The sequence below is a fragment of the Strix uralensis genome, chromosome 3, assembly GCF_047716275.1.
Source record: "Strix uralensis isolate ZFMK-TIS-50842 chromosome 3, bStrUra1, whole genome shotgun sequence".
Classification (NCBI taxonomy): Eukaryota; Metazoa; Chordata; class Aves; order Strigiformes; family Strigidae; genus Strix; species Strix uralensis.
The window spans coordinates 129,750,245-129,773,257 of record NC_133974.1 but is presented as its reverse complement, the minus strand read 5'-3'; the positions used below and the strand labels follow the sequence as shown (position 1 = coordinate 129,773,257).

General features: G+C 41.5%; 1 protein-coding gene across 2 annotated transcripts; it reads left to right on the top strand.

The window, feature by feature from the left end:
* The first annotated feature begins 798 nt into the window (after nt 1-798).
* Nucleotides 799-22,797, top strand: BTBD3 (BTB domain containing 3). 2 transcript variants are annotated; one of them, XM_074864389.1, is made up of 5 exons: nt 799-857; nt 12,767-13,031; nt 13,617-13,707; nt 14,213-14,331; nt 18,408-22,797. In XM_074864389.1, exons 2-5 carry the CDS (start codon nt 12,889-12,891, stop codon nt 19,438-19,440), a joined length of 1,386 nt encoding a protein of 461 aa, XP_074720490.1. In that variant the 5' UTR covers nt 799-857; nt 12,767-12,888; the 3' UTR covers nt 19,441-22,797. The 2 variants fall into 2 exon arrangements, with proteins under 2 accessions (XP_074720490.1, XP_074720489.1); XM_074864388.1 differs by lacking the exon at nt 799-857 and having other exon boundaries at nt 11,840-13,031.
* Nucleotides 22,798-23,013: the final 216 nt, after the last annotated feature.

Sequence of the window (23,013 nt, the reverse complement as noted above, 5' to 3'; positions counted from 1 at the left end):
ACGCTGCAGCTGGATGATTAGGGATTATTTTTAATTTCTTTTTTAGCATAGACATGGTGGGGAGTAAGAGTGGATGAACAAATGCAATGTTTTATGTGGAAAAATATTTTTATTATAACTTTGCAAATCAAAAAAAAGCTGTTGTCTAAAGCAAATGGCAAACTGCTGTCCTCACAGCTATTGGTGAATACCAAAAAAAAAAAAAAAAAAAAAATAAAAAAAAATTAGAGGGTGAATCCTCAAACAGGTTGGATGCAGTAAGGCAAGCACATGCTTCTATTTCAGGCACTAGTGAGATTTTTAATTTAAACAAAGGTGCTGTTAGTTTGCCTCCCACCTTTTCTAAACTTTTTTTGGGTGCCAAAGCCCTATTTTAGGGGGTGAAATGTGAAGTCTTTGCTGCTGCTGTGGGCCTTGGGTGCACAGCACCTCGGTGGGCTGTGGGGCCAGGCCCTGACTGGCCTCTTGTGGGCGGAGAACTGGCGGTGCCCTCTCGTACGGCGGGGCCTTATTTTTGAGGGAAAAAGCCAAAAAAACCCCGGCAAACTGGAGGAAACGCGGCTGCCGGGGCCCACTGCCCACGCACGACGGCCCCACAGCAGGCGCGAACTCAGCACGGAGGGAGTGGGGGGGGGTAGCCCCGGGCGCGGCCTCACCGCAGGGTCCCGACCTGACCCGGCCGAGGCCGCGGGGCCTGGGGGCTGCGCCCACGCGCGTCCCCACCGCCCCGCCCCGCCCCTCCCGCCCGCGGGGGGCGGTGGCGCCGTGCGCGTGCGCGCGGCGCGAGCGGGCGCGTCCTCGAGGCGGGGCCGCGCGTGCCGCTGCGAGGGGCCGCGCCGCCCCGGGAGCGCCCTCAGGTCGGTGAAGGCGGGGGGGGGGGGGGGGGGGCTGCGGGAGGCGGCCGTTACCGGGCGCTCGCGCTCTCGGTGGGGGGTGATGGTGGTGGTGGCGGGGAGGGAGGGAGGGGGATGGCGGAGCGGGGAGGGGGCCGGGGCGGCCCCGCTGGGCCCCGGGGCGTCGCGGGGCCGGGGGCGTCCTGCGGTGGGTGAGGGAGCTGCCGCCCGCCGCCGCGGCGGGTGAAGGGGCGCGTTGAGGCGGTGGCGCCGCCCGTTCCCGGCGGCGGGCCGGGCTGTGGGGGTGGTGGCGGCGGCGGGGAAGCCGGGGCCGAGGCGGGCAGGCGGCCGATGGTCCGCGGCCGCCCTGCAGGGACGTCTCCGTGAGGGACGGGGCGGAGCGGCCGCACCTGAGCGCCGGGCGCTGCCCGCGCCCGCCGCCAAACTTGGGAAGAGAGAACCGGGGGAGTTGGGGTGGGGAGCGGCTCCCCGAGCGCCCGGCCCCGCGCCGCCCGGTCGGCGCTGAAGCGGTCGGCTCACCCGGCACAAAGAACCCCTTGGAAAAGGGTCTTTTCCCCATCAAAGTCACTGTGGGTGTCCGCAGCCTTTTCGAGAGGTTTCATTCTTTATTTGTTTTTTCTTTTTTCTTTTTTTTTTTTTTTTTTTTTTATCCTGAGCGTATGCAGCTGCCTTTTGTGCAGAAGCGGGTTGGCTTCGTGGCGGTACTGGGAGCGAAGCGGCGGTGATAAACCGCTCTAACGGGCGCGTGTTTTGGGGTCAAACGTGAAGTGCGAGGGGCACCGGACTCGGGAGCTGGCAGTGCCAAAGCGCCTGAGCAGGGGATCCTCCACGGCCGCGTCTGGAGGCTAGTGCTTCCCCCTGGAAAAATCCAGAGTTACGTCAACCTCAAACTTGGCGTTTGGGGTTTTTTCTCTGCCTAAAGTAATGCTGCTTTTAAAGTAGTAGTATTTTAAGTATCGATTCAGTAAACTTCCTAGAGGAACAAATAATAATGGCACCCGGTTTGACATAAATACCACCTCCTCTTCCCCATGCTGTTGGCCAAACTTCCTTACATACAGTCTTACAGACTTACGTACAGGCTGAAGACTGGATAGTTTCAGTTAAGGGCCTGCATCTTTACAATTTGCTATTTTCCTGTTTGTTTTGAGAAAGTCCACCTGTGTCAGCCTTCAGGTTATAAATTGATTTGCCTGTAGATTCCTGAATGGTGATGCATTTAAAACCAGGGGAGAGTAGTGGGTTGTTCTCACTTGAAGTGAGAAAAAGTTTGAACTGAAGTTACGATATTTTAGTGTTCCTAAAATGATGATTACTAACATGACTGATTAAAACGACAGACTGACTGTGTCTCATGTGAAGAGTGCTGGCACAGGTTTTCTGTGTTGTTGTTAGTCTTCACCATACTTTGACATACATGCTGAAAACAAACTTTAATCCCTGTCCTGGGCTTTTTGATTGTTTTCTGTAGGAAGGGGTGATGTTGGATTATCGGTATACAATATGATATTTGATGTTACTTTAAGTTTCAGGCTAGAGTCAGGCTCAAAATAATGCTTATTTTGGTGGGAAGGAACTGGTCTCACCATTTCTTACAGAAAGGATGTGCAGTATGTCACAGTGCATAGTATCTTGGGTTTACTGGGTAATTTAACTTTGCAAATCAAATCTCTTAGGGCCTTACTCATTTGAAGTAAGTTCTTCAGGATTGCCAAATGTGAATGTAGAGTGCAGTACTCTTTTGTCTTTGGTGTTTTTTTTTTTTTTTTAATTCCCCCATAGCAAGTACACTGCAGCTAACTGCACAATAACTTTCCTTGTGTTTCCCGTCCAGTGATCCTCAGCTCTGCCCTGGAGGAAACACCTTTCAGAAGCACTATGGAATTCCTTCAGCTTGCCTTTTAAGGCTGAGGAAAAAGATGCAAGTTGCAACAGTGATTTTTGTTATGTGGACACTTGTTGTTAGAGCTTGTGAGCAGATATTTATTTCTAAAGTTACCAAACAATTGTTACGCTTATGATGAAAGCATCAGTGCTTGAGCAGGCTCAATTAAAATGGAGGCCTGATGATGATAGACTGTGCGTTATGTTGTCAGAAGTAATTTAGGTCTTCACCTGTTGTGTGAACTTGTGCAAGTGGCACGTTTTGCAGCAGAATGAAGTTCATGCCAAGCATTAGCTTTCTCTGATAATTCAAGATAGTTCTCCTGTCATACTTTCTCCACTGACTCCTCAAACCTTGCCAGCATACCTGAGAAGGCATGGAAGCCCTATTTTGTGAGTCACTATATATGTGACAAGCAACAGTTTCTATCTCAAATTGCTGATAGATAAGGCAAAAGAAGGAAATAGGAGATGAGAATCTTGGAAGGAAAAGATTAAAAGCTTTCTGTGGTGGAAGTTGTCTTCAGTTCTGTTTTCTGCCATAAAATTGAATTCCAGTCCTGTGCCTTAATTACAAAAGCACAGTATATGTCAGAAAACTGAGTAGGGGGGAAGCTTAAGTAAAAGGTCACTTCATTCGAATTTGCAAACTTCCCATTTTCTGGGCCTGACTCGTCTGTTTTCTGATCCTGCTGCCCTGTCTGAGTTTGATAACTCGGGAAGCTGGAGTAAAAGAAAACCAAGCGAGTCCAACGTCTGGAAAGTGTTTGCATTTTAAAACACCGGTGAACTGGTTGGTGATCTGTGAATGTCTGCTGGCTGTCCTGGGTATGTAGGGCATAGAGTCACAGAAAACAGATTTGGAAGGCATCTTGAGACATCACCTTGTCCAGCCCTGTTACCTTTTTCCTGAGATTACCTGATATCCAGAATAAATACTTCACCAGAGAGTCATGTACCACTTCAGTAGAGGGCTGAATGACTTGTTGATCCTCCTGTGACAGGATATTTATGTGCCAGGTTACAGTCTGTATCCACCCTAGCTGCAGTTTCTCCTCTTCACATCCAAAGCAATTTAAAGGAGTCATCGTCTTCAAAAAAGTACATTTTCTGGAATTACAGCTTTGCTGCCTCCCTGTTTGTTCAAAGCGTGCTTGGTTGCAAAGGTTTTCTGAGAGTGTGAAAAGAAAGCAACTCTTCAGTCAGGTAGCTTGTTTGCTTGTGCCTGATAGGTGTAAGAATTTATATATAGGTTTGCAATAGTTGGTGGAACAAAATCCCTTTAAAAATCTAATCCACAACACACCACGTGCTACTTAGTGGCGTGTCACCTTGCCCTCTTAGCGGGGGAGGAAAGTGCAGCCATACTCTAACACTGGGGAGGAGCTGAAGCTAGCTGTGTATTATTTACAACAGAAATGTATGCAGTGGCTTACACTGTCCCTTTGTTGCAGTATTTTGCCTTCCTCTGGAGTCAGCATACAGTTCAACCCGGAGAGAAATGTCTGCCGTATTAGACAGCTTGCTCAGTTTCTGTCGAGGAATGTAGTTCAAAGGAATACCCTGTAATGTTAGGGTAATATAATGCACTTAAACATGTACAAAGTGCACCTAGGTGCATTCAGTTTCTTAGTGCTATTTGATTTTTGTCTTCAGTAACACTCTCCTGTCAGACCAAGGTGATACTACTCCATGTATACCAAGAAAAAAGTGTTCATACTATATGAAACTTTATAATACATAAAACTAGTGTGTTATGTATGTTTACCTTATACAGTCCCTTAATTATGCTCTTATGTTTGATTACTTGCTCCTTAATTTTTTTCTTTTTCTCTACTAAAGTTCTGACATGTCTTAATGCTTAAAAATATATTCTGAAGCCAAATTTGAGGGGTATGTGTATGTTTGTCTTGAAAATTCATTACTGCAGAGTAGCTGTCACTCACTTGTAAAGAGGAGGAGAAACCGATCGAAACACTAAAGCATAACTGATCTAATAGACAAGTGTGACTGAAATATTTGCAGCAAAGGAAAATAAATCTGATTTTCTAAAGCAGTTGATAAGATAAGAATTTGGCAACATCTTTATCCCCCTGTGCAACAGCCATTCAAACAGAGGCTGGGTGTGCTGCGAGAGTCTGGAAACAAAGTTAAGGGCAAGTAACGAGATCCACAGATTCTAACGTGTGGCAAAGGAAGTTTGATTCAGTACAGTGGAGTTTAATGGATGTAATGTTTGGTTCCAGTCCTTGAACTATTTGGATGCAGCTCAGGTTAGCAGCAATCAGTCTCTCATATGTAAAAATCAGAGTTATTAAACAATTGTAAAAATGTTCAAGCGTTGTTACTCATGGGTTTTGGTTCTCACTTTTGAGAAGCGAGAGCCACGGTGTTTTGAGAATGCATTTCTTATCGAATGCTTGGTTTGCCAGTGAATTGACCTGTTCCTCTTTAACTGGGGCAGTCCTCCTCTCTTATCATCTAAAATGCAGTGAGAACAAGAAGCTGTACCAGTCTTCCCCCATCTAAAATATGGAATGGTTCCAGGTACGTTGTTCTGCTGTAAACACAAGCGTGCTGAGTTGCTGATCCGCTCTGGGATTTTAAGCCACATGTTCCCTAAACTTCATTAGATGTAAAACTATGGATTAGAATGTAGTTTTCCCATGACAGACCCTAATAACCTTTACAACACCTAACCAGGCTTTCCAAAAGTCCCCTCTGTTTTTTTGACCTTGTTGGAAGGCGCTGGTAGCACGGCAGTCCCAAGAGACTGAAGTTTGCAGGCCACAGAACAACTGTGGCATGGGTCATAGAAATATCCTCTCCCCCTTTTTTGTCCCACTGGGTACTTCAGATGCTATGGTTTGATGTGGTGAATGTAGGTTATCCGCACATGAAAAATGTAGTCCTTGAGTTACATGCCAACGTAATCAGCTGTAATGCAGTCCCCCTGTGGATACTCATGGGGTAGTTACTCTTCTAGTGCCATCGGTCCTCAGCGAGGACCCACTGAGAAAGTCTCTTCTCTTTATCTGTATTAGCATTTGCGTTTTGCAGACGTACTGTGGGACAAAGACATTTGGGAACCACTGATGTGGTTACAACCTGCCCTTTATAGAGCTTACATTAATTTAACTATTCTGTTTAAAAAGAATAGTTTCTGAGCCAAGTTAAAATTAGTATAAAAGTTTGTCTACATAGGAAAGATCTGTCTGTAAGATAGGAAGTTCTGCCTCTAGTCACCCGATCCCAATCTCTCCCTTGAAATAGGCAGCATGTGAGTACTAATTGTAGTGGTGGTTTTTCTGAAGTGCACAAAGATCACTAGCTTCTTTCTCACAGGGCACTGAACGATCATTAAATGCTAATGACTTTTGATTACTGTTGACCTCGGTCAATTTAGAATTAGTGACCTAGAGATGAAAACCACTGTATCTCATTACCAATTTCCTGAGCGATCTGATCTTTCCTTTGTAAGTCAGTTTTGGTAAGAGACAGAGTAGAATTAAAGTTGACCTCTGTCTTAGAAAAAGGGTTGAATGCTTTCAGGTTTGCAATATCATGTTTAGAAATAAATAAAAAAAAATGGCAGCCACTAAGGAAGAACTTACATTTTGACCCCAGAGATCATCAAGAGCAAAACTCAACATGAAATGAAATGGACAAGCTATAGTAGTAGTGATGGGGAAGAAATGCATAATTTGCCACTTTTAAATTAGGAGAAAAACAGTTTTATCTCCTGCAACCTTGAATTCTTGTTTTGTAGTTGTGGGTTTTCTCATCTCAGAGTTAATTTATAATTCTTGTTTTTACTTTGAACTATCAAGAGGTAAATTAATGTTTATAAAATAAATTGCAAATTCTGCTCTGGGATATTTTTTACCTGCAGTTCCCAAACTATGACATCGGGGAATATGTCTCAGCAGGCTGGTAAGATCATATATTTCATGTTGTAATGAAGCATTTCACATTATTTCTTTCCATATTCACAGAAGAGAATGTTTGTGTGATAATTCACTGTAATGGGATCAAATATGTTGTTCACTGTAGGTTGTTTAAACATAAGCCTGCCTTTATACGGTTGTGGTTTATATGGACTGTCATTCGTGCAGCAAACATGGTATTGAAATCATAATGAAAATACAAGAGAATTTTAAACTTTTTTTTCTTTCTTGCTTTAATATACTAGCTATATTTATTTTGACCCAGCTGGGAACAAAACCTTTAACCTTAAAAGCAAAACTCAACAGTGTAGAGAAGTCTTTTGTGTTACTTTGTGTTTGGGGTGTAAATATAAAGTTATTGAACCTCTGACTGGGGTTAAATTGCAGACTTTAAGCAGCAAAGCAAGAAAGTAACAGGAGATGTTGCGCTTGGTGTAGGAACAGGTTTGTGGAGAGCCAATTGAAATCCACACAGAAGGAAAGTGGATGTTTACTTGCAAGTAAACGTAGGGCTGAATGTTATTCTTAAATACAATGTTTTGTTTTCATTGCTTCATCTCAAAAATATTGCTGTGAAAAAACAAAATGAAAATGATTGCAGATACAAAAAGGACGTGTTAAATAAGGCTGCTTTGGTAGGGAGACCAAAAAGAAGTGCCATGCAGATACAAGCAAATAATACAAGAATGAAAGAGTAAAAGACATCTGAATGCTCATTCTTTACGCTTCCATTTTATGTAAGTTCGTGTTTACCTGTTGACTGGGCTGCTCAGGGCTTTCTGCATTTGTTTAAAGCATTAAGAGCATTTAGGAAAAAAATGTAAAACTATCTTGGGGGATAATATTATGCAAAGTGTTTAAATCATCATACTTCAAACACTAAGCAGTTAAGAAGAATATTTGCCAACAAGTGTGTTGCTAGTGTAGCATAAGGCCTATTGCAAAACACCACTTAGCTATTTTGGACTTTGGTTTAAAGCTTCTAGTGTTGGTTCAAGATGCAATTCTACTCTGATACTATTCAACTCTTTCCCAGCTCTTGGCTATTCTGGGAAAGAAATGCTCTTTCTTTTACCCTATATTCTGGCTTCTCTGGGAGTCTTTACAGTTTTGCCCATCTTTGTCCCAGCTTTTATTTGTCTTTTTTTCTGTAGAAGACCTGAGTTAGACTTTAGGGTCAGCTTTTCCATGCAACAGACAGAAGTAGATGCAATCTTGGTTACTTTCAGTGCTGCTAATCAGGAACTTATGAGAGAGGAAGTTGGAAGATCTTTGTCAACTGAAATGCATTTTTTACTTGAGGAAATCAAGAGTAGAACTATCAGTCCCCTTTCCAAATGAGCATTTTTACAAACAGAAGGGTTGGAATAGTGATCAGGAAGGATTCTTCCAAGTGACTAAATTCATAGATAGGTAAACAGAACTAGGCTTTTCAGCTGTGTGAGTTGGGTTTGTTGAGGATTTTGTTTATTTGTTTTTTGAACTTGTACATTCAATTTAAAATGAGTTCTTAAAGTCAACTTCAATGAAAATTAGCAGTGGACAGGTAGATTTGTTAAACAGCAACATGGTGTGTACTTTGGTTAATCAAGATGTATCGCCTCAAATTTGTTTCCTTGTAAGAGGAAATCCCGAATTTAAACAAAGAATGTTAATAATGCATAGACATAATAACTGCCAAGGGAGAGACTTGGCAACTTTACAAAAAAGAAATATATGCATTTTCTCATTGCCTATTTGGAATTCATTCCTTTATGCATGATCTGGTTGTAACAGACAATTGAGAATTTTGATGAAAGCTTGTTTTTTGTAGAATTGTCCAGTTCACATTGCTGCATGAAGAATGGACCTGTAAATGAGAGATACAGAAAAACACAACTTATTAGAAGAAATAAAAAAAAAAAAAATAGAAAAACTTGGGTATACTTGCTATTGCAGCAGGAGGGGCTGATGTAATATGAGGAAGAGTACTCCCATCGACCCTGGAAATTAAATGACTTCTCAATTGCAAGTTACCTTTAGAAAGGCATAATTATAGTAGTACCATACTATTAAAAGTTGCACCAAGAGTTGGGCTATGACATGACTCCTGTGCCAACCCTCACAATGGTGTCAAGGTATATTATAGTCTTAAGGGACAGATAAAACTGGGATCACAGGTATACTGCACACATTTGGATTTGAACAGCAGAATTGATGCTTCAGTTCACAGTATTTAGTCAGGAGCTGATTTCCAAGGGCTTGTAACTTGTTCCTAATAATTTGAAAGGGGCATGTAACTTGATGCATAGTATCTCAGCCTCGGAATATGGTCTTTTGCTTAATTCTTCACCTCTGGCATCTTGGATTTTCATTAGGCCAGTGTTAAGATTTAAGTGTGGAATTTCCAACATCTTTTAAATTAAAATATTTCTGGTTTGACTACTTTGCTTATAAAATAAAGATTAATGTGCCTTTGAAGAAACTGTATTTCCCTTTTTCTAAGTTGTATATATCAAGTTTGGTTTTGTTAATATATCATGACTGAAGAAAAATGAGAATGGCTGAAGAAGATAAGGAACACATTGTAATAAGCTTTCAGAAATGGATGGATCTTTGGGTGAGAGAAGGTCAATTTCCTTGATCCTCTTGCCGGAGACAGACTGATTGGAACTTGGGATTTTGACTAGTCTTTCAACAGGGAGTAGTTTATAGGCTACTTTTACGTATTGATTCGTAAATTCATTAACAGTATGTATATAGGAAAAGAAGAAAACTGTGTTGTAGGAAAAGAAATGGAAATTGCTGCCAAAATGGAAAGAATAGCGAATGTGACTAATGTTGTTTCTTTGGGGTTTTTTTCCTATTTCACATGCATCTCTGATTGGTTTAGGAGACTTAAGTTTCTCAGCTGAAGAAGTGCAGTGGAAGGTGGTAAAAAGCCTGCAGTGGGTTTGTAGGTTTTCATAAGAACTTTTGGAGTCTACTGTGGAATCAGCAGTATTTTCCAGTTACAGCAGACCAGATTTTGGTGGGTGGCTTAAGAACAGGCAAAGATGGCAGTTAGGCTTTTTATTCACTGGGGTGGATTTTTATCCTGTCATGCTGATACTTCTTGTGTACTGGGGGTCTGTCTGACTTCTGGCTTCAGGCAGAACATGCTTCAGCTGCAGCTTCTCCCTCCCTCCCTTTCCCAAGAAAGCACAATCTGCTGTACATGCGTTATGTTTTACAGAAGTCAAAGGTGTGGTGGGCTCTTACAGGTTCACGTTTATGATCTGTCTTTCCCAGACTGAGTTTATGGGTCAGTCTGTCATTCTCTTCTGTAGCCTCCCAATGCGGAGGCTGTGTGTATAATCCCAATGTGTCTGGTGTGTGTATAATCTTTGGGTTTGTACTGGTCAAATGGCTTGAAAAAATGTGCGAGGACCTTGATTTTTATATACTTTGGTAGTCTAGAAAATGGATTTATGGAATGAAAATCAAATCTCTCATACGAATCTCCTAACCCCTGCTATCTTTTGCTGACTGCAGTGCAGAGAACCAGATTTTCTGAAGAGTGCTTGGTTTTTCTGTACCTTTAAGGGTTTTACCAAAAAACTTCTCCCTTTTGAAATGTCTGTCCTGTGCAATGGCAAAACGGTTATTTTTGTAACTAGAAGGGCTGGAAATTTTCATAAGGAGAGGAAAAAAGCTTATGCAAACTGAACAAACTCAAATTTTGTGCTGAGAATACCTGCTGTGTCCCCATTATAAACTCTCAGCTGTGAGGAGTTCTAAACATCCAATCTGTGGGATGAGTTTCTTCTCCGCTATCCCTCCTTTTACCTCTCTGCAGTTCAATATGGCTTAGGTTGTTAGTTTCCTATCCGTATCAATCTGTTGCAGATTAAAATAAAAAAAAAAAAAAAAAAGGTGGAGGGGGGAAGGAGAGAAGCAAAAGCTTGCTAGAAATCATTTGTTTGGAAATTACATAACCTGCTTCTCTATTTAGGAATGTATCTCTGCCTTTCAGCCATACCAGGCATAACCCACCATCTCCTTTTAAATTCCCACTGAAGGAGATTTTGCACTAAGACATTGGGTCGTGAAATGTAGCAGCTGAGGCATGGACACATATCCTTCTGTTTCCCCCTTCCATGAGAGTGACTTCAGACAGAGAGGACAGATCTGTGTGTCTGGAAATGGTATCATCGCAAACCACTGCAGTGAAGTCTCTAGATGGCCAATTGCCAGGGTAGTTAGTGCTTAATATGGAATGTCTCCCAAGGAGACCTGATAATCTTTTGAAATACCTGCACAGTTTCAGGTTTAAAGATGTTCAGAGATGGCGATCCAGAGCCATAGCTGCGATTCAAGCAGTTGTGATGGTGTTTCAGTAAATAGCCTGAGTAACATTTCTGTGCTTCTGTGTAGGTCAGTGGCAGATTTCTGTCAGGGATTTCAGCAAGGTCAGCCATTTCTCCACCAGCCTCTGATCACTTTAATTTCACTGTGGTACTCTTGTCCAGCAAAACTAACAAAGGCTAAAAGTGGCTAAATTTGCTTTGAAAGCAGAGAATTTTTTTGTTTAAAACTTGAAAATAATTATAAAATCGTATCCTCCCCCCCATATTTTAGCATGTGAAATGTTGACACTTAATACCTAATATTTTTTATTTCCCTGCTTTTGTTTTTAAGTGTCTATGCTTACTTGGTTTTTTTAATATACTTGATCTACTGTTAAGGAAGTCTGATCTAAATTGAAGTTCTAAGTAAACTAATGACTGAAAATTAGTCTTCTTTCCTATTTAAATGGCTTGGTTGGCATAGCTTGTATCCTGTTTATCTCAGAAAGTATTTGTGAGTAAAATCGGAGTGTGTTTGCATCTCGAGGAGTGATTTCTGCCTGAGACTCTAAATCATTCAGACTTTTTCATTTAATGCTTTGAAATATTGATTAAATATATTCACTCTGGTTTGCTTTAATCTGATTGCACATCTAGAAGTTTTCTTCTGATGTGGTGCAGCCATGTCTGATGTAAGATGGTTTAATTAGCACTGCTTAGTGATTTGGGACCCCTGTCAAAGGCTATTACGTTATCTAGAAACAGAAGGAGTTAAAGCTAAAGCTGTGACCTCATCTCTATTCATGTTACACTGGAGTAGAAGCTGCGCTGAAAGGGATTGTTTAACTGCATCGCTGTCTTTGCTGCTGTTAGTCGATTGCTTTAATTTGGTTCTGATATCTGTAGCGTGCTTTTGCTGAACAACTGTTACAGTAGGGATTTGTGGGAATACTAGAGACAAATGAAGTCATGCTAATCCTGACTGCCTGTGGAAATAGCTCCCACGGAAATATTTAGACTCAAATACGTTCTTCTACCCCATTTCAACTTTTTATTGCTTCCGCGGTGAAAATTCAAGCAGCGTCAAGGAAAGCTAAACCACACATGCTTCTGGCCCGCCGTGCGCTTACGCAACGGTGCGTGCCATTTACTACTTTTATTACTTTGTGCTACGTATGAAGCGAGGAGTGCAACTGCTGTCGCTTTAATGTCAGAGCGGCGTACATTACAATAGGTGTCACTGTGCGGCTGGGTCCAATCGTTATCGGTGACTTCAGCTATTGGCTCCGAACGCTGGCTGACTCCATCTGCAGGGCTGCAATACCTACTCTGTTCCCATCCCTTCAACGCACAAGTTGAGCTCGCCGAGCTGACTAGCAGCGCTACCCTGCGTGTCTTCCTATCCCCCCCTCCGAAAGCCGGTGCTACGGCCACGCGCGTCCCCTCCTCGCAGGGTGTCGGCGCTCTCAGGCGATTCCTGATCAAGAGAGCTGGAAAGAAATAAAGCTGGCAGGAATGATGGGGGTGTATTTAACGATTCAAGTACTGGATCAAACTTAAAGCCAGTTTCTCACTCGGTGCACCGGAAAGGTCACCTTGTCCTGCTGGAAAAGAAGCAAACTCTCAGCTCTGCTGCTTTCTGTTTAACAGCTTCCACGTGCATTTCTTAATGTTCCTGGCTAGTTAGGCTCTCTAGCTTTACAGACAAGTATACTCATGGTAGATGAGAAAGGAAAGAACATGAAATGTCTCACCTTCTTCTTGATGCTTCCAGAGACGGTCAAGAACAGGTCCAAGAAGAGCTCTAAGAAGGGAAATAGCAGCAGCAGCAGCAGCAGCAAATTGCCTCCAGTTTGCTATGAAATCATTACCTTGAAGACCAAAAAGAAGAAGAAGATGGCTGCTGATATTTTTCCCCGAAAGAAACCAGCCAACACTAATACAACTGCTGTCCAGCAATACCACCAGCAAAATCTCAATAACAACAACACTATTCCAGCACCTAATTGGCAAGGACTTTATCCAACCATCAGAGAGAGGTAAGTTCGGGGCAGTTTATTTTTGCTGTTTGAATGGAGTGGTGAAAAGTAGCAAAATGTTTGTAATGCATGTTTAGTTATTCATTTGTTTGCTGAAGAAAACACAGTTCTTTCTTTTTTTTTTTTTTTTTTTCTCTGTGTGTGTGTGAAACAAGTATTTTGGTAATGGAAAATATTTTAATATCTCTTTTCCAGGCAGTGCAGCTGTTTGTCTTGAGTAAATAAAAATGTTGCTGGAAGCTGCAGCATACCTGTAAAGATTTGTTTTCAGACCTTAGTGGGGATTTTCAGTGATACATGCTTTTGGTTTTGATTTCCACTTTTCGAAAAGTTCTGAAAAGTTTGGATTTGGGTTTTTTTTTATTGCACACACACACCCCCCACCCTCCCCGCACCCACATCTCTGCTTACTTCTTTCTGTGGTATATTTCTGTGATGATGTGTAAAGCAGCTTAAAACAAAGTGTGACCTGCTTCTCTTTACTAACATGCAACTTTTAAGTTGTTAAGAAATTTAATTTCTTGGGTCTGGGGCAAGCACAGAATGACCGGGCACCATAAATTAACACGCTGCCTCTGTTTGTAGAAATGCAGTGATGTTCAACAATGACTTGATGGCAGATGTTCATTTTGTGGTCGGGCCACCAGGTGGGACCCAGCGGCTGCCAGGACACAAAGTAAGCAACAGCTGCATTATCAGCTCGGGCGGGGATAGCCAGAGAGAGCTCCCACGGTTACGCTGGGACATAGTGTGGGAGACTCAGAGCTTCTGGGACAGGCATAGTTCTGGATTTTAAAAGGCTCCATGCAGTGGAATGGTGTGTCCCTTGCTTTCCTTTGTGTTTTTGGTTTAACAGTACACTTGTTGTGCTAAGGCAGTCATCGTAAAGTTAGGAATACTGCTTTGTGCTGCTGATTAATATTACTCTTGAGATTTTCTAGAAATAGTTAACTTCTGTGGTAGATGTGAGCATTTTCCAGTAGCTAATGCATATATGCCCAGGAGAGTAAAATGCAGGGAAAAATGTGTAATTCTGTTCTTAGCTTTGACTTCATTTCTTACTGAAGTGTGTCTGTAGTCTGTCAGTGAAGCCCAGTATGCTCGGAGTGGCTCTCCCACATTGTTTTTGTTGGCAGTGCTTTCAGTTTAAAGCATGAAATAAGATTTCCCTTTCTCAACAGTATGTCCTGGCTGTTGGGAGCTCTGTATTCCATGCGATGTTTTACGGAGAGCTTGCTGAGGACAAAGATGAAATCCGTATACCAGATGTTGAGCCTGCTGCTTTTCTCGCAATGCTGAAGTAAGCACCATTCATCTGCTGGATATGTTTTCCTTTATGATAGATACATACACTTGTAATGTCATAGTTAAAGTATTAGACTTGCATATAAACAGAAAGAAAGCAGTTGCTTAAAATATTTCTCTTCTTGTGTTTCAAGTATTTTAAACTTTTACCTCGTTTTGCTCTTCCCCTCCACTTCCAGGCACACATATATTAGACTAATGTAGGCAGTTATAAATAGCGATTTTGACAGGGGATCTTTGGGCACATTGTACACTGTAATGCCTATTGATCTGTTTTGTCACTACACATGTTACACAAAGGAATGGAGTGACTAAAAAGAATTGTCAGCTGTAACAAAAAAAAACCTGTTCTACTTTGCAAGCCCAGTGAAAAGTTAAAAACACACCCCACGCCCCTCCAAGCCCCAGAATTGCTGGGTTTGTATATTGACATCATTCCAGCTCTTTTATAAACTTGCTGTATGCAGGTCTTGTCTTAGGAAAATGACCCTAAGTTATTGAATATAGCCTCTGAAAATTAAATAATACCATACTGATGCATTTGAAAAGTGATAAAAAGGCTGTTAACATGAATAGGGTTTTTATTCTAATGGGGGGAAACAGTCAGTTTACACGAGCATTATTTTTCTTCTTGCAAACTGCATAAGAAGTGCTGTCTTTTCCAAAAAGAGCATAATGAACGTGTCTATAAACTCTGATTATTTAAGAGAAATGCCCTATCACAGAAATGCTACTGCTTTGAGGGTTTTTTCCCTTCAGCTTTAGTAACTGCCATTGCTTTCTGATAAAGAATATACATTAATATCTGACAGTGATCCTTTTAATATGCTGCAGATTTTCTTGCATGTAATGGTTGTAATCACTAGCTAACATTTTATTGTGTTTCATAGATTGTTTTGACTAGCTTGTGATGACAGGATGGTTTCTGTTTTTTCTTTTACATTTCAGTGGCACTGTAGATGAACAAAGTTGCATGTAGAGTTCGTTGCATAGAGGTTTTATAGGTTATCATGAACATCAGAAATGTTCTGTGCAAATATCAGTAACTGCCAGGAAAAGCTGAAGTCACACAGATGTTCTATAGACCTGGAATATAAAGTTAAGATATGACATTATGTAACTAGGTGCGTTATGGATCCCTGCTTTGGGCCTTTCAGGTTTTGCGGGTGTTTTCTGCAGAGCTCAGACTTGTGCTTTACTTTCATGCAGAATTTTATAAGGCACAAAATGCAAGATACTCAGATTCCCCAGGGCCCCCTTCCTTTTTGAACAACAAATCTATTTCACTGTGGCTAAACATGATTTGCCATATGAAAACTGAATGCTTTCTGAATTTATCATTAAGAAATGTGTTCAGAGAGCAAACCTAGAAACAAGAGTATCAATGCTGACATCTGGGTCTTGGCATATTATTTAGCCCGTGGAAATTCTGGGAACTATCTTTGAGTGCATGGCCAGAACCATGGAATTCTTCACTTTCTCAGCTTTTATTTAAAAAACCAAAAGCCCACAAAAAGTTTGTGTTCTGTGTGGACGTTGAGCTAACCTTGCCAGTGCTAACTTCTGCTGATGCAGTGTGCCTGAACCTGCAGAGTGCTCCTGTGTCTGCAAACGCCAGGGCTCTCTGCAGCCGTGACGGTGCAGGGAAGGGAAAGAGATGTTGCTCAGCAGTGCAGCATTCCCCTCATCGCAGGATCCAGTGCATGTGCTGCACTGGGTGGAGCTCGGGGGGAGCCGTGGTCCCCTTCACTCCTCTCCCCCTGGGAAGTCATCCCCATGAGTGTTGCTTAGAACTGCTCTGAGCAGAAGGCTCACGATACCGTTGCTACAGAAGGAAAAGACTTTTTACCTATCCTTTCTGCAGTCAGGAGGGATGCGTCATAATCTTTGTCAGAAAATACATTGAGTTTGGTTTTATGTTTGCGGCGTTTTGTTGTTTGTGGGGTTTGTTTTCCCTTGGACAGTGCATTCTTACAGCATAAATATTTTTTGTGTTTTACTATATAGTGAGCATTCTGACATCAAACATCAGACAAGGTATTGCCAGATGTAACATAGGAAATAATACCTCAACTGGTAGATACTAATTACTCTTCCAGTAAAATTGCTTTGGCTGTTCTCTACAGTTTTAAAAATAGGGTTAAATTCATATTCCAGCTGACACACTGAATTGGTGTCTTTAACATATTATATCTTCTCTTAATCATGACTGTTCAAGTTAGAACCGCAGTCTCATCCCAGGATGAATGTGGTACTAAACCATCAAACCCTGTGGTCTAGCAGAATCATCTGTTTGAGAACAAGGTGAAACTGGAATATCAGTAATTGCAGACCAGAGTTGAGGTGAACTGGCAGAGTGAGAAGTGTAGAATAGTGCTGAACAGCTGATCTGTGCTGTGTCTGTTGTAAATCAGAGATACTAGTTCTTCACTTTCATGAATATTAAACTAGCAACTTTTGTACAATTTCAGTTTAAAACAGATGTCGTTCTCTGCTGTGCTAGCAGGCAAAGAGAGTAATGGAAGGGAGAAGAGAGTTGGAGAGCAGTGAGAAGAGTCATAAAAACGAATGAATTGACACATTGAAAATTTTTTGGACAGTAAAGGAACTAAGCCTGTAACCAGCGATATATAGATGTGCTCTTTGTTGTTAAAAATAGCCCAGCTGAAACCAAGTGATACAGGTAAAAAAAGAAAAAGGTTTGGGTCTGTGGAAGTACTCTTTTTTTTTTTTTTCTGTAACCTCTTAGATTTTATGATATTGGTTGAGCAGTGTCTGCTCTGAGCATGTTTTCAAGCCACACTTAGAAGAATAGTACCCTACACCTGCAAAAATACAGATATTTACAACTATAATCAGATCAGTATAGGTACAAATTCCACTTTATAAGCACATCTGTTCTGCAAAAAATTCATTGTGTTGGGAAACCTGCTAACTAGAAAATTTTAATTAGTACAGGGTCGCATACAACTCCAGCTTTTCTGGAGGAAGACGCTTCTATCAACCATAACCATCAAGACTTGCTTATCCCTATGAAGAGTAAAATTGCATTTGGCATGGTTTTAGCACGTTGCATTCACCAGCTGCAAATGGGGCCCTGAAGCATGATATATTAAAAAGAACAAACTGTACAATGCTTCATTTCTCTGAGCAATGAATCCCAGCAGTTTAGTCACATAAATAGAATTTCACCTTCATCTCTTCCACCACACTAGTGTAGCAGTAAAGCTTTTTTCCTCCTTATGCAATGAGACTGGGAGAAAACACTGTGCTAGTGGAGCTAGGATGTTGTAAGCATTAAGAAACCTGAAAATTAGAATTCTGTGCCTTTTCCTTTTCTTACATGCTTCGTCACCCTGTTTAAAAAAAACACCCAAAAAACAACAACAAAACCCAACCAACCAAAAACCAAAAAAGCCCCCCCCCCCCCCCAAAAAAGCCCAACCCAGTAGTTACGAAAACAGATAGCACCTGATAAACTTTGATAGCATTTCTCTTAGAATACCTTGTTATTCCTAACGCACTTGTTTTCACAGAATCATCTAGGTTGGAAAAGACCTTTAAGATCATCTAGTTCAACCATAAACCTAACACTGACCGTTTTCATTCCAGTATTTATACACCTCAGTAAGTCGTCATTCACCATCATGGGACATCTAGTCTGAGTACTCTTTGTAAGACGTGTTCCAGAGTGTTGTGTGAGCTAAGTAAGGTAGCCCTTGAGGAGCGACCATCTGGGGCAGATAGCCTCACGTTAGCCAAAGCGTGCGTGGAAGGAGCGCAGAGCTGGAGGGGCCAAAGCTTGTAAACATAACCATTGTCTACACGGCAGGTACCCCAGATGCGAAGTTTGATTCACCTCAGATTTAAGCTTGTTCTCTTCCATGGTCTTACAAGAGTGATGAGTTCAGTTTGTACTTTCTTTCTGGATTTCATCAATGTTCCCCAAAAGCACCACTTAGTTTTAATGTGGAGCCATTTAAATATTCCTTGTTTATAATATTCAGATGTTGTTGACAAATTATGTTTTTGCATTAAGCGGCAGTGTCACATGCGTGTGTTTTATTTCAGATACATATATTGCGATGAAATTGATTTGGCTGCAGATACTGTACTGGCCACTCTTTATGCTGCCAAGAAGTATATCGTCCCTCATCTCGCCCGCGCCTGTGTCAACTTTCTAGAAACGAGTCTAAGCGCAAAGAATGCCTGCGTGCTGCTTTCCCAGAGCTGCTTATTCGAGGAACCTGACCTGACCCAGCGCTGTTGGGAAGTGATTGATGCCCAGGCTGAGCTGGCTTTGAAGTCTGAGGGGTTCTGTGACATTGATTTTCAGACACTTGAAAGCATTCTCCGAAGGGAGACTCTGAACGCCAAAGAAATTGTTGTTTTCGAAGCGGCGCTGAACTGGGCTGAAGTGGAGTGTCAGCGGCAAGAGGTCACGGCTACCATAGAGAACAAGCGCAAAGTCCTGGGCAAGGCTCTGTACTTGATACGCATCCCTACCATGGCGCTCGACGACTTCGCCAACGGCGCCGCTCAGTCTGGGATTCTGACTCTCAACGAAACCAATGATATCTTCCTCTGGTACACAGCTGCCAAAAAGCCAGAGCTGCAGTTTGTCAGCAAGCCCCGCAAAGGCCTCGTCCCTCAGCGATGCCACCGTTTCCAGTCCTGCGCTTACCGCAGCAACCAGTGGCGCTACAGGGGCCGCTGTGACAGCATCCAGTTTGCTGTTGATAAGAGAGTGTTTATTGCTGGCTTTGGCCTGTACGGCTCCAGCTGTGGATCGGCAGAGTACAGTGCCAAGATTGAACTCAAACGACAAGGAGTTATCCTAGGCCAGAACTTGAGTAAATATTTCTCAGATGGTTCTAGTAACACTTTTCCCGTGTGGTTTGAATATCCAGTGCAGATTGAGCCTGACACCTTTTACACAGCTAGCGTGATTCTGGATGGTAACGAACTCAGCTATTTTGGACAAGAAGGAATGACAGAAGTTCAGTGTGGGAAGGTGACTGTTCAGTTTCAGTGCTCTTCGGACAGTACAAATGGCACTGGGGTACAGGGAGGGCAAATTCCCGAACTCATATTTTATGCTTGAATAAAAGTGTGTGGAGACGAAGCGTTTTGCTATGAAGAGCCTGTCTGGTTCAGGCCTACTGACGCTTAGCTTTTTATCTGCAGATATATGATCAGTACAGGTAATGTGTAACTAAATGCTGTGGGCCAGTTACTGGCTTGCTATACTTGTAGCATTGTTGGTGATAAAGTTTAAGTGTAATAATTAAACTGGAAGCTCTTAGGAACAAGCAAGTTTTAAAGGCTTTCTGAGAGAGGTGCCTGTTTGCTGGTGGTGCTGACCTTTTCTTTGATGCACCCGTGAATTACAAGAGGCTGTTCCTCTCTTGTATCTCACTGTCTTCACTGATCCATTTTCTCTTTCTCTGTTTCCTGCTCTCTGCTTGTAATTATTTGGTGAGGCAGGGCTAGAAAATGAAGAGCCTTGTATTATAGCTCTCTCTTCTGTCTGCTCTTCAGACTTAAGAGATTCCAATAAACTGAGCTGCTTTTGATCACGGGAGCTGAAAGAAGAGCTTCGGTTGTAAGCAGAAAAAACATAGGTTTAAACCTTCCATCCTGTGAGATTCTCCTGCAGCCAACTGTTGGGGATGGCTGCAGGGGAGGATGGAGAGAAGCAAGCAGCTTTCAGGAAGCCGCACGGCGTGCTGACTGTGTCCACAGTGCTGGGATGTGTTTACAGTGAAGGGGGGATGTGGGCTTGGCAAGTGACCCTCAGAGTTCATTTTCTAGGAATCCCACCTTGAAGGCAAGGAAGTACTTGCACATGTTGAAATTTTATATGCAGCTCATGAAACTCTACTCCCATGACCCAGTTTTTGCTACCTTGAAGTTGATTGGCTATTTAAATGGCTTTTCTTTGAACCCTTGCTAAATAAATGGGAATTAATATCTAGCATCCGATGCAGGATAATTTTTTTCTTTGTTTTGGGCGTTTTTTTTTTTCTTTTTCCTAAACGTGGTAGAAGCAGATTATAGAGGAACAAAAGAATGTATCAATCCCGACTTGGACTTTTTTCTGTAATACAAGATTTCTTCTTTTTATAACCATACGTTACCAGTGGAAATTTAGACAAAGACAAGAAGATTCTCAGCTGTGGTCATATTACATTTAGTGTATAGCATCAGATAACAGTGAGGAGGAGGAAAAAGTCTTCTCTAATGTTTTAATGTTGGATCTCTTGCAACTGCTTATGGTTACACATCAATCAAAGGATTATGTGGTGCAGAACTTGTCTGTTTGTTTGTTTGTTTTTTTTCCTTCAAACTTCATGTCATATGTCTGTATCGCTTTTGGAGAAGTATTAGGGATCGTGACTCCTTTATCATGGAAGGAAAACAGTATAAATAAGAAACACAGGTACTATTTAAACATGAGAAAATCCTTCACCATTACACTGGGACAGTTGCTTCTCAGAGGGACACTATTATAAAGCACCTCATTCTTATTTCATCTCTGAAGTGGGTTCTGTTTGTTGTGTATGTTTTAACAACATGAGAGGACCAAATGATTCTTTAGACAGACTGAAGATTAATGTTAGAGTATATCAACACATTAATGCAGCATAACCCTAAATTCACTTGTCAGTTTTGTAATAAAAATGTTTTTCTCATATGATTTCTTACCAGTTTAATACTATTACTCTGAGTGTTTCTTGACGGTTGGAATCCTGGCCCCTGGCCATCATAAAGTGCCAATACATCTTTGCAGTGTCCAGAATACCATCTGAAGAAAAACTGGAGCATAGACATCAAACACTTTATGGCCAAAGCCCAGATCTTCTCTCTAGGTAATAAAGGGAGAGCCAGGTAAAAAACTGCCCTGCAAGATCTATGCTTTTCACCCATCTTAGTGTTTAATGTTTTATATACATACATACATACATACGTGTGTGTGTAAGCAGCGTTCTGTCTGAAATGTAAATACCCTCAAAATATATAGAAAAATGTTTTGGTTTTTTGTAACAGATGTACATAATCCAGACTGTTAGTGAAATCTAAACAGAATGCTCCATGGAAAACTCCCAGAGAGAGATTAAAAAAAACCTCCAGTTAATTATATTTAGATCTGCAGCCTAAAATAGACAAGAGTATAATTGTATGGACCGGAGGAAGAGTTGCTGAAAGACTGCAAAAATGACTCTTGAGATTGTGATGAGGTAATGGTCATCTACTTTTAGACAACATCTGAGCAGCAGTTCCATTTATTTAAATACATTTGAAAGCAGAGAAAGACACTAATCAGCTGATTAAGTTTTCTTACAGCAAGTGGTTGATGTAGATGTAATTACTCTGAGTGATGATCAGATTGACAAGTTGCTTGCAATAGCAAGCTGTATTCTGAGTTGTTTGGAAAAAAATCAGGTGCTTCAGCTGGTGGGACAAATCAGAGAGTACTGCACTTGTATAACTAGGCTTGGGTTCTCACTTCTAATTTCTTTTTGGGTTTTTGCTTATCTGCAAATAAAGGTGAGGTATCCACTACATTCACTGGCTGGAACAGAAGTTAGGAGATCACAATACTGTGTAGCTGTAATATGTAGAAAATGAGCTGTTATTTAACTCTTATTTTTATTTGTTACTTTTATGAAATTTTTTTGACGAAGTAGGATGAAAGCAACCCCTAGCTTAATTCCTCTGAGTCCATTCCAGGTTTTAGGAGCTGGTGCATGTAAAGTTTTTCAGTATGGATGAATTAAGCACCCAAAAAACACCTTTTGGTGCTTAGAGCGTGAGTTGATTCTGAGCACTGCTTGATGCTGACAAGTACTGGTATGCGAGAAGGTGACTAGTGCCAGTCACCTGAGGACATCAGGGCACTTCAGTAGGTGTCAAAATGTGGATTTGGTTGGTTTAGCAGTAGCATCCAAGCTTGAATACGTTGACATTTTGCAAGCATCAGCCATATCAGCCTGGAATATAAGCATAACGTCTGTCGATAGAGAACCTTTCATGGATTCTGTCTTAAACTGGTCCTGGCCATCTTTGCTACTTGTATGTTTGATTTTCCTGGTGAGGGGAATCTGCGATAAGAGAGTATAATGTAATATACTTTCTGCATATCTAAAATAGTATTTAAGTAAACATTTTAATTTCTACATACTTATTGCACTGAACTGTTTTGGGTTGTTTTTTTTTTTTTTTTTTAATTTGTTGTGATAAACTCAGCTAACTTCAGGGCCCAGCACCCATTTGTGCTGGAGCAGTGTTTGACCTTAGCAGGCTTACAATATTATTTATAAAGAACAGATATATATAAATATGAAGTACCTCATGTTGAATGTTATTGTACTGTATCTTTAATGTCACAGTGCAGATCTTGTTGGACTCATGAATGTGTATAATCGCGTTAAACATACAAATAAAAATGGTTCTTAAATGGTTGTTTCCTGCAGTATCTTTGAGGCATGAGCTGTGAAAGCCTTTACTTGGTTATCTCTTTTAGGGATTTCTATTGCCGTACAGTTGTGCACAGATGTTTGTTGAGCTTATGTATTCTTTTGATCCCCAAAGAAGTAAAAGTCTAAGGAAAAAACAAGGAAGCACAATGAAGATGTTAATCAGCTACATTGTAAAAAGGTTGACGATTAAGCTA

Excerpts from the sequence above, each read along its gene's own strand:
- BTBD3 (XM_074864388.1), top strand. The coding sequence starts at position 12,709 with ATGGTAGATGAGAAAGGAAAGAACATGAAATGTCTCACCTTCTTCTTG. Across the intron at positions 13,032-13,616 it reads TATCCAACCATCAGAGAGAG|AAATGCAGTGATGTTCAACA; the intron begins GTAAGTTCGGGG and ends CTCTGTTTGTAG. Across the intron at positions 13,708-14,212 it reads AGCGGCTGCCAGGACACAAA|TATGTCCTGGCTGTTGGGAG; the intron begins GTAAGCAACAGC and ends CTTTCTCAACAG.